The following is a 13,680-nucleotide window of genomic DNA, read 5'->3' as shown; positions in this document are numbered from 1 at the left end:
ATAGTGATGAGGAGGAAATCATTGATCTTGAGTTTTAAAACTTACTATTTCATAGTCAGTCCCAATTCATTTAATCGGAAAGTTTTACTGTTTTTTTGTTCTTTCTGCTACTTATCTGTCTAGCAGCAGGTTTTTTCTCAAATGTTTCTATTTGGTTTATTCAAAATGTTCCATTTTATTGATTAATGATGTATGTGGTTATTCAGACAACAACTCAAAGTCCTCTTCCTTACAGCTGATAAGGTTACTTCCACTCTATGTCCCAGCTGTGCTCCACCTCTGACCCCTTCAAACCAGGGTCGACAGAGGTGTCAGGAGGATCCTGCCCAGACCCCATTTTGCTCGTCTGTCACTACCAGTGATTTATCAAACTAATACAAAAATGTCACTGTCTATATAGTGGATCACAACTTCTTAAGCGTTTAAATCAGTACCATACCTATTTGAGCTCAAGTTTGACTGGAAGTGAATGGGCACTTCAAACAAATCTGAGATTAAACATGAGCTGCTTTGGGTTATGAATATGTCTGTCGTCTATTCATGTAGTTTCTATTTCTAAAGACACACTTGTAGGTCACCATGTCAGATGCAGATTTTTTTTCTTTTTTAACCCAAATAGTAATACACCACATTAAGTTTCTAAATGCCCCTCTGTCTTGCTAAAGTTTGTTTAGATAAGTATCAGAAGGAGGGTTAGCAAAACAAGCAAGCACATTTTTAACCTCACATACTCAAACACTGCAGTTAGTATAACTGAATAAAGACAGTCCTTCTTCGGCTTTCGGAGACATACATGTGCCTTTGTAGTATTAGTCTTCATCAGCGTTTTTGGATAGGAACCTCATGCTCAATGCTTCTGACAAAAGACCTATGTATTGCACATAATATAAAAGCAGGGAGAAGGAATGTGGTTATGTGTGAAAAACAGGTGTTTTGGAGCATTTACATGTGGAAAACAAGAGGTTGGTCCTTTGAGTGAGGGATCACATCTGGCATATGGATTCCACAGAGGAGAAATGAAGCACAACTGTTTCTTTTCTTGTATGGAAAAAGACACGCTCACTGAAAGACGGGATCAGGAGGTGGTGGGAGTGACACACACACACCCCATTGCACCCTTGTCAAACACTGTACTGTTGTGTGCAGTGGAAGAAGCTTACAAGTCCCTGGACCAGAATCAGAACTTTTTTCAGCAAGGGAAGTGACTTTGAAGCCCTCTCTTCCTGAATCCTTTGATCTGTCCACTCTGTAATGAATGAGGTGGCTGTTATAGAAGAAATGGCATATGTTGATGCATTTTTTTTTTGTTTTTATGTTGTCCTCTGTCTCACTTTGAATTGAGTGACAGTTTTCCTTGAGTTCACTGAGCAAGCGAGCATGGCTGTATCATTCTGTCCTAGACACACTCACTCGTTGGTAGACAAAACAAAGTAAGTATGGCTTGTGGGTGGGAAAAGAATTTGGCAACAAAAACGGCAAACATAACATAAAACTTGAGACATGTTGCTGAAAGGTAGCAACAGGGTACCGACACAGTCTAGAGAAATATACCATTTGCTCTATATTTTTTATACTGTTTCACATTTTTCATCATAAGTATTCCCAGCATTCTCCCAGAGCTTTTTAAATCTTAACTACTAGTATATAATTAAGGTGTGAGTAAAGGGAACTTCATTGAAAAGCAGTTACTGAATGGCTTCTGGCATACAACAGCCTACCAAATACTTTAGCCAAGCATCATTTTCCATACTGATGTTAAGATGAGGATTATGCTTTACTTTGTGCTATTCTAGCACAGATTAAAGACAACATTTTGTATCAATTGTCCTTTTCAAAATCACAAGTGTGGTTCTCTGGGGGGGAAAAAAAAATGGTGATAACAACCCAAATACCTGATGCGAGAAGCGTAAACATTCCTGAACGTCTGGCTATCTAATCTAACAATACTCCCAAGCATGAGTCGAATTAGACAAAAGGTGACTTGAGAGATAACCTATGGTAATTCACTAGCAACAAAATGATACAGCATAGAGATGTGGTGGAAAAGCAATGGAACTTTGCCTCATGATGAATTACATTTTTTAAAATGTTTTTTTGTTTCTGTTTTTTTAGAAAAGAGATACAGAAAGTTGCATTTTTGGGACCAACTTGTAAGCTACATTTTAGTGTTTGTGTGTAAGAAACTTGATCTGTTTGACAATTTTACACACAAAAAAAACACTTTCCTGTGCTCATGATCAGTAACTCAAAGGAAAAGGTAGTCATTTCCCACTTGTGTTGTTGCAAGTTATGTATTATTTGTTGCATGGAAAAATTGTGTGGAAACAAATGCATTAGAAATGTGTACTAACTTGGTAATAACCCTGTTGGGCTAAGTCAGATAAAATGGCTTGAGGGAGAGCAGTTTGGATGGGTGTGTAAAACTGCCACAGGCTTTGTGGTAAGTTTCAGCTGTGATTTGCAGCTGAGATTCCCACATGACATGTGCAGGGTCAACCTCAGAAATGGAATCATAATGGCCTCAGAAGAATAAATCCCTCGTGTCACTTGTCTCGAACCTCCGCCTTATACAACCCAGTCCAATATTTTTCTCCAAGTTCCCCCTTAGTTGGATGACTCATTCCATTTCCATAAAAGCTCTACATGCCCACCACCTCCCAGATCCAATACTCTCTCCCTTCTCTTCCTTGTATGCTCAGTAGTGCCAAAAAATGATGTGCAGATTGGAGGAGCTGCTAGTATTAGTGGTGGTGGGGACAGGCCCTGGTTGGATTGCAGACCAAAATAAAGTCCAAATGACGCAGACTGGGGTTCAGTGGTGAAGCAACTAGAGGGTTGGTTCTGTGGGAAAAACTGACATTTACCCGTAGGATTTAAAAGAATCAATTGTAGATGTATTTACATTAGCACAGGTTTTGCTTTGATATCGCATCATTGATGATTTGTATTAAGTATTTTCCTTAGATTTTTTAATTATTTTGTTCTGAATGCCAGTAGAGGGTATGTGTGCTTTCACTGCTGACTGCATATTGGCATTCTCATCTGCTTCACTTGACATGACCTTAATCATGCAGCCAAAGCAACAATGGAATGGTGGGGAATCGAAACAAATTGAATATGGCCCAGTCAAAGGCTAAATGCAATTGAGGATTAGTGAAAAAGCTTAAAAAATGCAGTTAATTGCTATAAATCCAATCTGAACGAGCTTTAGCCAATTTGAGATTTCAACTTTTATTTTTTTTATAAAACTATGTATGTATTGTGTGTTTAAACAGGTACTTTCACATTATATAAATCAGACAGTTGTGATGAAAACACAAGTATGCAAAAATAGATGCAGTGTCACTTTAAATGAGACTGAACAGTCTTTGACAGCAGACCAATGCTGCAGAGAACATTGTAATTGAGTTACTTTGATTTTCATTTTTGAAGTTTGTCATCTAATCTATTACTGTTGTATTTATAAAAGTATACAGTACATCGTTTTCTTGTTTCCTTTCTCATCAATGTTTTGAGACAATGTAACATCATACCATTGACCATAAACGCATGTGAATATAATTTCAACTTGCTGGGGTGGAAGTTAAAAATGATGCAGCTCTTTTTTGTGCATCATAAGTACATCAGAAACTTATTTTTTTCTGATGTACTTATGAAAAAAGGTTTCATAAATACAGATTATCCCCAGCTCTACCCCACTCATTTTGTCCTCCACGGCATTAAGTACATGCCTCTTTCCAGAGCCACAAAAAAAAAAGTTGTCCTTCAGGCAGCACACCAAGCACACTAAACGGTTTGATCTACATCAGATTACCACACAGTCGGGTTGATACATACACTGTGCAGAAAAGCTAACAAAAACGAGGCAGAGGAATACAAAGAGCCAAAAAAAAAAGTATCTCTTCTCGTCATTAGTTGCTACTTTTATCTTGTATCAGGAAGACAATTACAGCAGTGAAAGAACAAGATGCCATCTTCCAGTTATGTAAAGAGGATCTTATCTCTGTTTGAGTGTAGACTCACAGTAAGCGGTCACGTAGGGCAAATCTGATCTTACTGACTGCAACAGATTACTTTTAAGAAAGAGTTCTTTTAAATATAGTTCTGGTGTTTACTGTAAAAATGTTTACTTAAAAAAGTAAGTTGAAAGATGGGTTGGGCTCCTGAGCCCTCAGGGATTCAATTTAAATAGGAAATGCCACAACTGACCAGGATAAAGCTGATTATGTTTTCCCGGTTTATTTAACCTGCTGGACATGCTTGTTTAGCAACGCATCCATTTTGTCTTGAAAGCACAAGAGTCGGTTACAAAAAAAAACATGCAGTGTATAGTGTTATCTCTACATTGTGAAATATTGTAGAAATTGTTGCATTGCATTCTTTTCTTTTCTGAGAACTATTTGTTACATTCTGTGCTCAGTGCTACTGTGCATATTTTCTGTTTGCGCCATGAACATGAAAGAAAGCACGTCCTTAGTTTCACTGAGTTTTTTTTTTTCATCTGGTCTTTGCAATGTGTATCACGTGTTAGCAAGATTCCAAATTCAGCATTTTGTCATGTTACTGGCATTAAAGGTGGACTTTTTTTATCTATATATCTTTCTTATTGTGACTTTTAAGGAGCATTTAGTTGTACCAAAGTAAAGTTGTTTAAATATAAACTTCAGAATTCTGTTTAAGTTTTGGAAATGTTTTCTGCTTCTTTGTGAGGTCTATTACATAAAATTACATGAAAGTTTTTGTCTTTGCATTTGTAGGTGTTTTGTCACTCCCAGCCCATTTCAGTCTGTACACAGAGAACCAGCAGTCTGTGGACAGTAGAGAGGATGCTTATGCCCAGCTGGAGCTGAGAACACTGGAACAATCTCTTCTGGCCACTTGTGTGGGCAGCATCTCAGAGCTCAGTGAGTAAAAATAATCACTTTCACACCTGTCAGATTTTCTACTTTTTTTTTTTTTAGTTTGCAGTTAGCATTTAAGTTAAAAAGAAATTCTGGAAGTTTTTAAGGTAATGACACAAAATAGAACAAATTTCCTTTAATAAAAACAAAACCCTTTACAAATTATCAATCTTAAATTATTGGACTACAGTGTTCAATCATTGACTTTCAGAATGCACTGATCTAAGAAAATCAAAAGTAAAAAACAGAACATTTTAAATACTGTTGCTATGGCATAATGTATTACATGAATATTTTGAATCCAGCTTGAGTTTCTCCTCTGAGACTAACTTGTCAAATAAACTGTTCCCATATTTGGTCCTTCTTGGGTCATGGTTTATTTTGGACACCTTTGTAGAGATTTTATAAACCCTATGTAAGCAATTTCACGCAAAAAGAGCAATACAATGAGATACTTGTGTCTCAGATAAATTTTCATTTATCTGACCTATCTTAAACAAAATCTTTGTAGCACAGCTCCATGTGAGTAAGGACTATAAAGGTCTAAGCAAATTAAGTGTTCATAATGATGGTGGAGGGGGGTAAACTATAGGTTGCAAGAGATTTGGTTGCGATAAAGAGCAGAAATATGACTTATTAATAATTGAGAGGAATTGATTATATTTGGGGGTGTAGCTTGAGGCAGCAAAATGGATTTATGGGAGAGGGTTTACTTATATGGAGGGTGAAGGTTCTATGGGAAAATGATTGAAAAGTAGAAGGGTGGAAACTGATGTTTTTAGGGGAGGGAGAGAGGAAAAGATTTGGAGGATAGTTTTGGTCAGGGATACGTTTTCTACTCCAAATGAACCAACACTCTGTCATTTGTTCCTGCAGCACAAGGCCACGTTCATACGTTGCTGCCGTTATAGTGAGGCATTAAGAAAGTACAGACATGCTCTTTCTCTCACTTCTGCTCAGTGGCCTCTTTGTGCCACTTCTCTCTGGTGGGGTGAAATGGGGTAAATCTGGATAGGGCTGGCATCTACACACATTCACTAAAAAACATACACACACACACACACACACGCGCGTCCACACCTTCGCACACATACAACAGAAATATGGCAGATTTGGCATTTTGCCTGTTTGATCTCTTTTGCTCCAATCAGAGAAATGTCTGAAGAGATGGATTTCTGCACTAAATATTGTTATAGATACAAACATTCTGCATACATCAAAAATATTTTAGAGATGACATATATCAATGTGCATTAATAAAAGACCTTGTGGCTATTATAAGACTTTGGGTGAAATCTATAATTCAAGAATTGGCATTTCATGTTCGTCTGGAGCTACGTTTAGGTTAAGGGTGAAAATATAGACTGGAAACGAAGACAGAAGCTCTCCATATAGTGCAGGAATTCCACTGAGCCCTCCTGGAGGGATATTTGGTGCTGGTTAGTACAAAGGAGGCCCTTCAGCTTTACACAAGCTCTGTTTTGGTTAGTCTAACCCAACCTTACCCCCATAGTGGAAACCAGAAGAACTTCTTAGCATAGACTAACACATACTCATACACCTGAACTCTACATTTTTGGAACAGAGCTTTGTTGTGCCTTCGAACATGTGCCTAAACATTAACCTGAGGATAATAATTTTAAATGAATGGAACTCTGTCCCAAGTTTAACGTGTGTAGTGCTGATGTGTGATTACAGCCGCTGTGGTCTCCCACCAGCATCTAGAAGGTTTATCACATTTTCCTGTGCTTTTTTTTTTGATTGTTTTTTTTCCCCCTACTGTTATCTAATCAAGCTTTTCCTAAATGCTGACCGTTCCCCACTAAGTTTATATAGTGGAGCTTTTTTTCTTACATGTTTTTAGAAAGACTAGTTTAGATAAGATTGTGGATTTTATATGAGAAATCTGTTTTTTTTATGACTGAAACTGAGGTCTCCATGCTCACTCCAGTGATCTAATTGTTCTGGCAATAAAAAGTTGAACAGTTCATTAGAGCCAGTGATCAGCTGTCTGTACTCCCATTAACCCCCTCAGTGATTAAAGATGAATGACTGTTTTAGACTGGCTGTCTGGCTTTGCTTACTGATAATGACGCTACTAATGGCAGTTGATTTAAGACATGGAGGAAAGTTGTTGAGGAAAGGAGGAAATCCGGTCTGACTGGAAGACCTCAGAGTCTAAACACATAACTCCAATTATACTTTTTTATCTACTACTCAACATTTTGCACATCTCCCGGGAATTGAGAAATTAGATCAAATGTTTTATCTGATGTTCAGTGTTGTTACATTTGCTCTGTTCCAGGTGACTTGGTGTCCCGTGCCATGCACCACATGCAGCGTCTCAGCTCAATGCGCCCAGGACAGAGCCCTGCCCGTCACGCCCGTGCCCAGCAGCCTGTGTCATGGTCGCCTGACGCCCTCCACACCCTTTACTACTTCCTGCGCTGCCCACAAATGGAGTCCATGGAGAATCCCAACCTGGATCCCCCACGCATGGCTCTTAGCAAAGAGAGGTAGGAGTCATGGCTGACTGAACTCTGCCAGGATGTAACACGCTATTAAATAGCAAAATTAAACTTGGGGTTTGATTGAAATTTAGGTTCTACACACATACTTTTCCTCTGAAAAGCACTAAGAACCCTTCAGTATTGTAACATTTTATTATGCTATGTATTTTTTATTTTTATTTTATTTGAAAGACTAAGATAAAAGATGAAGTGATCCATTTCAAAAGAAATATTTAGAGAGCTTGGAAAACATGTGAGATGACATCCTGAACAGATAATTCTGAAGCTAAGATTTTTGGCCTACATAAGAACTGTATGTAGAGAAAACCGAATGCTGCGCTGAGTACACTGTCTTCATATGTGAAACATGGTGGTGGTAGTGTAATGCTATGGGATGCTTTTATTCAGCAAGGAAAAGAAAGCTGGGAAGAACTAGTGGGCAGATGGATAGAAATACAGCCCAATTATGGAAGACAACCAGCTAGTCTGCCAAAAACTTGAGATTATTTGACAGAAGTCACAAATAATATCATCAATGGGGGAAAAGATGCATTATACCAGACGTTGACTCTTAATTTCCATCTGCAGTCTCTCCATTCAATCTGACTTCACCAGGGGTATTTTACAAAGAATAATCTACAAAAATACATTGAAGTGCCACAATGTGGAAAAAAATGTTTAAGAGGTTTAAATGTTATTTCAAGATTTTTCTCTTCGTACATTTACTTAGTGGAATTAGAGATTAGAAGTTTCGTAATGAGTGTAGCAGACATCCAACTAAAGCCACAGCTTTATCCACAGCAAATAGAAAAACCATTAAACCTCTGAAATTACCACTTTAGTTCTAAAATTAAATTAGTAGCTTATCGAGTGCAAACTCGTATTTTTTTATGTTTTTCTTTTTTTTTTTTTATCTATGTCTAATCATATTGCCCTCTGGTCATTTAAGTGTTATTTTTTGCTAAGTTAATTACTAGGAGAAAATGCTCCCAGGTGTTAAGTTGGGTTGAAGAACGACTTAAAAGCACCTTGAGGTGTAAATTAGGCTGAACAGTGGTGATTTAATGGATTTAAAGAAGCAAGGGTACTCTGTAATTCTGTCTCCTTAATTCCACTCCAAGTTAGGTTTAGTTTAACAGTTCTAAGCACAGAGTATCTAAAAAGGCAGTTGGAAAATATTTGAACTCTCTGGATATTTGCACATAATTTTTGCAATTGGATTTTATATTTACTTACATATTTAAATTGAGACTTTAATGTTGAAGAAATTACATTTTCTGCTGTTTCTTTTCAACAGCAGTGAGAATAAAAACCTGCCAAAAAGTCCACTGTTTTAAAAATTGTGAAAATACTGATTGGAATGAACAGATTAGTTTCATTAGAAAGTTAATAAATGTAAACGGTAAGGACCTGCACTATGTTTGCATTTGTCCTCGAGTCTTGGAACTGTTCGTCTCTCTGTGTAAAGGTTAATTAATTGACTTTAAGTCTAAGGCATGGGTACTTTTCCAAAGCACCCAATAATTTAAACAAAATTTAAATTAGTTTAAATTTAGAAAATATTTGAACATTTTGTCCACATTATTGAGGTATTTTAGTATTAGAAAATTGTGATGTATCATCTTCTCTTTGAAGTGTTTAGACTACATGGATGTGTTTGACGGGTCAGAGATGAGGCCATCTGACTCTGGTACATTTACTAGAGAACATACACAGTATAAGTGTACTAAGGTGGACTTCTTCATCAAAGAAAACAGACCAGTAAAATGTCTCCTCTCTTTTCCTATCCTGGCCGTTTCTTTAAAATTCTTAGACGTTTTTAATGGTGGATGTATATCACACTGGTTTATGTGAGCAGAATAAAACCATAGCCCTCTTTCTAAACATTTGAACATTCTGTTTTTCTTTTAAAACATCTGCTAGAGGGCAACTTGCCCTTCTTCATCACTGCATACATTCTCCAAATGTTACAGAGCCAACTCAGGTGGTAGGCTGTGGAAGTGCAAACCTGGTAGTGATTACAATGGTAAAGTCTGTTCATGCTGCAGAGTTCTCTGCTACAGAGGGCCTCTTCATCTCTTTGACCCACCCTCTATTGGAAACTTTATAAAATCTTTGGCAGAAACTCAAAACTGCCAGAATCTGTGTGGGCCACATCATCAAATGTTATAGGGAGCCTGATGAGAGACTAACAGCAGATTCTCTTTTACAACAAAAGCCAACTCCTTCTGGTCCCGAATAAAGCTGCTGCATGGCTTTATGTGATAATTGTTAAACTCCATGAAATGTAGAAGGGCAAACACTTTGGTCTGAGCATATGCTTGATTTTTCACAATGTTTGAACTGAAATTATTAATCATCCTGTGTTCAAATGACTAAAAACACTCCTTTACTATTAAAGGATAGATTAGAGCACCAATAAAATGCAATTGATAAGATATGTTTTATGATCCTTGTTTTCAAACATAGATCAAAAGGAGATCTTATTTGGCTTTTAGATGGGTGATTAAACTTCTTTGTTTATATTTGCAGATGTGGGAAAGTTTGTACATGTTAGTCTGTGTAAATCCATCATCTGCATCTATCAGAGCGTAGCTCTCAGCATGTCGGGTCACAAGGCTAGCGGTGGGCGCTATCTAGTTTCAGTGTTAACTGCCATCAAGGCTTTGATGTTAATCTAATCTCTGACAGAGCCGCGGTTTTTGTTTCAGGTTTAAGGACACAACCTAGTGCAGTGTGAGGAAGAGGAAAGAAAGATGGGGGGTGGGCGGGGGTACTTATGAGAAAAGACGAGCTGCATCTGCTGAACATGCATTTCTACATAGATACATTAAGATCTTTTACTGGTAAAGGTCTTTCAGACCTCTTAGTAAAGACTTCTTCCAACACATCCCAGTTATGGTTGATGGGGTTTCGGTCAGTCGCAGATTGCTAATCCACATGTGAGAGAAAAAAGACATCTATGAAGTTTACCTAAACAGCTTGGTCATCATCAATTCTTGCTTTGGTATTTTGGAATTAACCAATTTTGTTAGACAAATTTGACAGTAAAACATGATTGTTATGCATTTTATAAACATACACACCCTTATCCAATTCAATGTACATATTCTCTCTATCACTGTAGAACAACATAAATTCTGTCTCTTCAGGTCTGTCAACCTTTTACCACAGCAACCCTTATGCTATATGAGCTTTAGAAATCCACTAATCACAGAGGCTGTAAAGTTCTCTTTAAGTTTTACATCTGGAAGTCATGTTGCTTCTGTTATTTCTCACTCACAGTGTTATCATACTACATGCTGTATTGATCCTTTTTTATTCAGTCTGTTGCATCAAATCTCACTGCACTCATTGATCATACCTGAGCAACTAGTGCAACCTCGTGGTGCTTAAGAAACTGTAAGTCAGACTATGCAGGACTATGGTGAGACCTCTTAAAACTCCCTCACTGACAGAGTAATAAGGTTTTGGATTAATCCTCTAATGGAGCAGTGGGTGTAAAGTACAAATAGCTAAATATGTTAAATTGGAGATGGTTAATTTTGTTTTACTTGACTTATTTAGAATTTGCCTGGAAAAAGCCACACAATAAAGAATCTGCTCTGCAAGTACTGCGTTTTTAAAAGAAAAATAATAAATGTAGAAATGAATAAATACATCCACCTGCAAAATCCAATTTGTGTTAAGTGGAGCACATTAAGAGAGCTATAAACATTGATTCCCAAACCTACAGGGCCTTCTCTCCTCAGAAACATGGCGTTCTTATCACTCTATGCCTGCAGCACTATCCAAAAAGTGGCAGACTGCCTCCCAACCCCCTGCCTCACGTTGACATATCCCACCTGCTTCCTAGCTGTTTCCCAAACACTTAAACCTTAATTATATGCACCCAGCAGCTACACTTAACACCCCCTCCCTCCTTCTTGAGCTCATCAGTTCCCAGTCTGCTTGTTCATAGTCATGCCTGGCTGACGATGAAACTCCTCCTCACTGATCTGCTACTGACAAAACAGCATTTGACAGAATCTCTAAAAAAAGACTTCAGTGCTCATGTCAGACTAACTGCAGGTATTTAGATGCATTTTGATCTGTTGGATATTTTAGGAAAAAAGCTGCCAAAGGTCAGTTAAAACCAAAATATTACACTTTGTTCAGGGATTTTGATGTCATCTAAGCAGTCTTATCAAAATTAATAATACTGCAAGACGTTCAGTCCTTGTTAACCACATCTGCTCAGTGCAGGGTTCGATGCAGTTCATGAATACAAATGGAGGCGTATTCATGAATTGCATTGAACCCTGGATCACATCAGAACAGATGTAAGCTCACTGAGAATAAACATCACAGCAGGAGTAAGACAGTCGCCAGTAACTTAAGATGGCACAATAGCAGTGTTCATGCAACCATTAACAAAATGTCACTGAGGCTTCAAAGGGCCAAAAGCAAACAATCCCATTCACAGTAAAACACTATTGTTCACAAGCACACTCTATGCACATATGGTCAGAACAAGGTGGAGACAAAAAGGCTAAACACTAGATACCTGGCTAAGGACCACATTATCTCTTGCTGATTCAGAAGGAGGAGGATGATCAAGACAAACAAAGCAAAAGGGTGTGTATAATCCAGATGCATTTAAGAATGTCATAGACATCGCTACAACAAAACAATCATCCTTAATTCTGCCAATATTCTGTGTAATCTTCTGCAAAATATTCAAACTCAAAATCTTTTATCCTTTGATTCAGTGACCGTTCTTGTTTTTTATGGTTATTATTTCAGGAACACCTGGTTGGTACACATCTAAGCTTTTGACTTTGAAATCAAACGCAGCTTTAAAGATTGCTAATCATCATTTCAAGATCAACTAAGGTGAACAATATTTTCTTTAAGGCCATTTATGCTGTTGCCGCCTTTGATGGAGTGGATGAGAGTGGCCATAGTTCACGCCGAGCATCGCAAGAGTCTGTTGGTGGACAGTGATGATGTCAGACAGACCGCCAGGCTCCTCCTTCCAGGACTTGACTGTGAACCAAGACAACTGAAGTAAATAAACACATAACTGCTGTCTTTTTATGAATCAAGTTATTGTTGAGTCAATTAATATTTCATGCATACATTTCAATTTGTATGCATGAAAAAAAAAAAAACACACGGTCAGCATGAGCCACTTGGTGGTTATAAAATGTTTTTAACAAGGTGTATAAATCTTGATTCCTTTTAAGGCCGGAGTGCTGCTTTAGCTCCTTCAAGCGTCTGGACTCCAAAGCTGCCATAGATAAATTCAATCTGGACTTGGGGTTTCGAATGCTCAATTGTGGACGCACTGATCTCATTGGTCAAGCTATTGACCTGCTCAGGCCAGATGGGGTCAACAGCATGGACGACCAGGTATGGGCACTATTAGAGCAAATGCAGTAATTAGGATTTATATACAAGTTCATGTAGATGCACTGATTTAAATGTTATCTTTTTGTGGTCAAGTTCAGAACAAATCAGCTGTGTATCAGGAGTTCTTTATAAAAGTACACCAGTTTTCATCAAATTCAAAGTAATCTCACCTGAAGGCAGGAAAACGTTTGCCTAATCTTGCACTTTTCCTTTCCGTGATTCAGGGTATGACCCCTCTGATGTATGCCTGTGCAGCTGGAGATGAGGCCCTTGTCCAGATGCTGATTGATGCTGGAGCCAACCTTGATGTGGCGGTAAATAAAGAACAGATGTTCTGAACCTTTACAGTGCATTTGCAATTTGTCAACAAATGTATTTGCAAAAACAGCATCCAAAGTCCACTCTGATTATGTATGTAAACATTTCCAGTCTTTACCTTGACACAATTTATTCTTTTCTAATCTGTTCTATATATGCAGGTTCCATTATACTCCCCAAAGTATCCTTCTGTACATCCTGACAGTCGACACTGGACAGCTCTCACCTTTGCAGTGTTGCATGGACACATCCCTGTAGTGCAGGTACAACATATACACATATTAGCATCCTTACTGTTATATTAATATTCCACTGAATGGTGTTTTCTTAGCTTATTCTAATTTCCACTTTTACCATTTGCTGTAGACCTGTCTATCGAACCATAGACCTGACAAAGCAGTGTTGAAATACCTGCTATACCTCATATTATAAAAGAAAACCTAATCCTCATGGGCTGTAAATTCAACCTCTATTTAAAAAAAAAAAAAAAAAAAAACATTTTTGCAATTTTTTATGCTTTTGGTGAATAAAAATGTCTTCTCACATGTGCTGTTATC

General features: G+C 37.7%; 1 protein-coding gene across 1 annotated transcript in view; it reads left to right on the top strand.

Moving 5' to 3' along the window:
• Positions 1-13,680, top strand: part of abtb2b (ankyrin repeat and BTB (POZ) domain containing 2b) — a 45,365-nt gene that overhangs the window by 21,992 nt on the left and 9,693 nt on the right. The window contains exons 3-8 of the mRNA XM_055036371.1: positions 4,758-4,904; positions 7,207-7,417; positions 12,308-12,460; positions 12,640-12,805; positions 13,030-13,119; positions 13,285-13,386. Coding sequence (XP_054892346.1) covers positions 4,758-4,904; positions 7,207-7,417; positions 12,308-12,460; positions 12,640-12,805; positions 13,030-13,119; positions 13,285-13,386 — 869 coding nt within the window. The remainder of the gene's footprint in view (positions 1-4,757; positions 4,905-7,206; positions 7,418-12,307; positions 12,461-12,639; positions 12,806-13,029; positions 13,120-13,284; positions 13,387-13,680) is intronic.

This window comes from Poeciliopsis prolifica, unplaced genomic scaffold (genome assembly GCF_027474105.1).
Source record: "Poeciliopsis prolifica strain line A6 unplaced genomic scaffold, Auburn_PproV2 SCAFFOLD001, whole genome shotgun sequence".
In the NCBI taxonomy this organism is placed as follows: Eukaryota; Metazoa; Chordata; class Actinopteri; order Cyprinodontiformes; family Poeciliidae; genus Poeciliopsis; species Poeciliopsis prolifica.
This window is presented reverse-complemented; position numbering and strand designations above follow the sequence as displayed.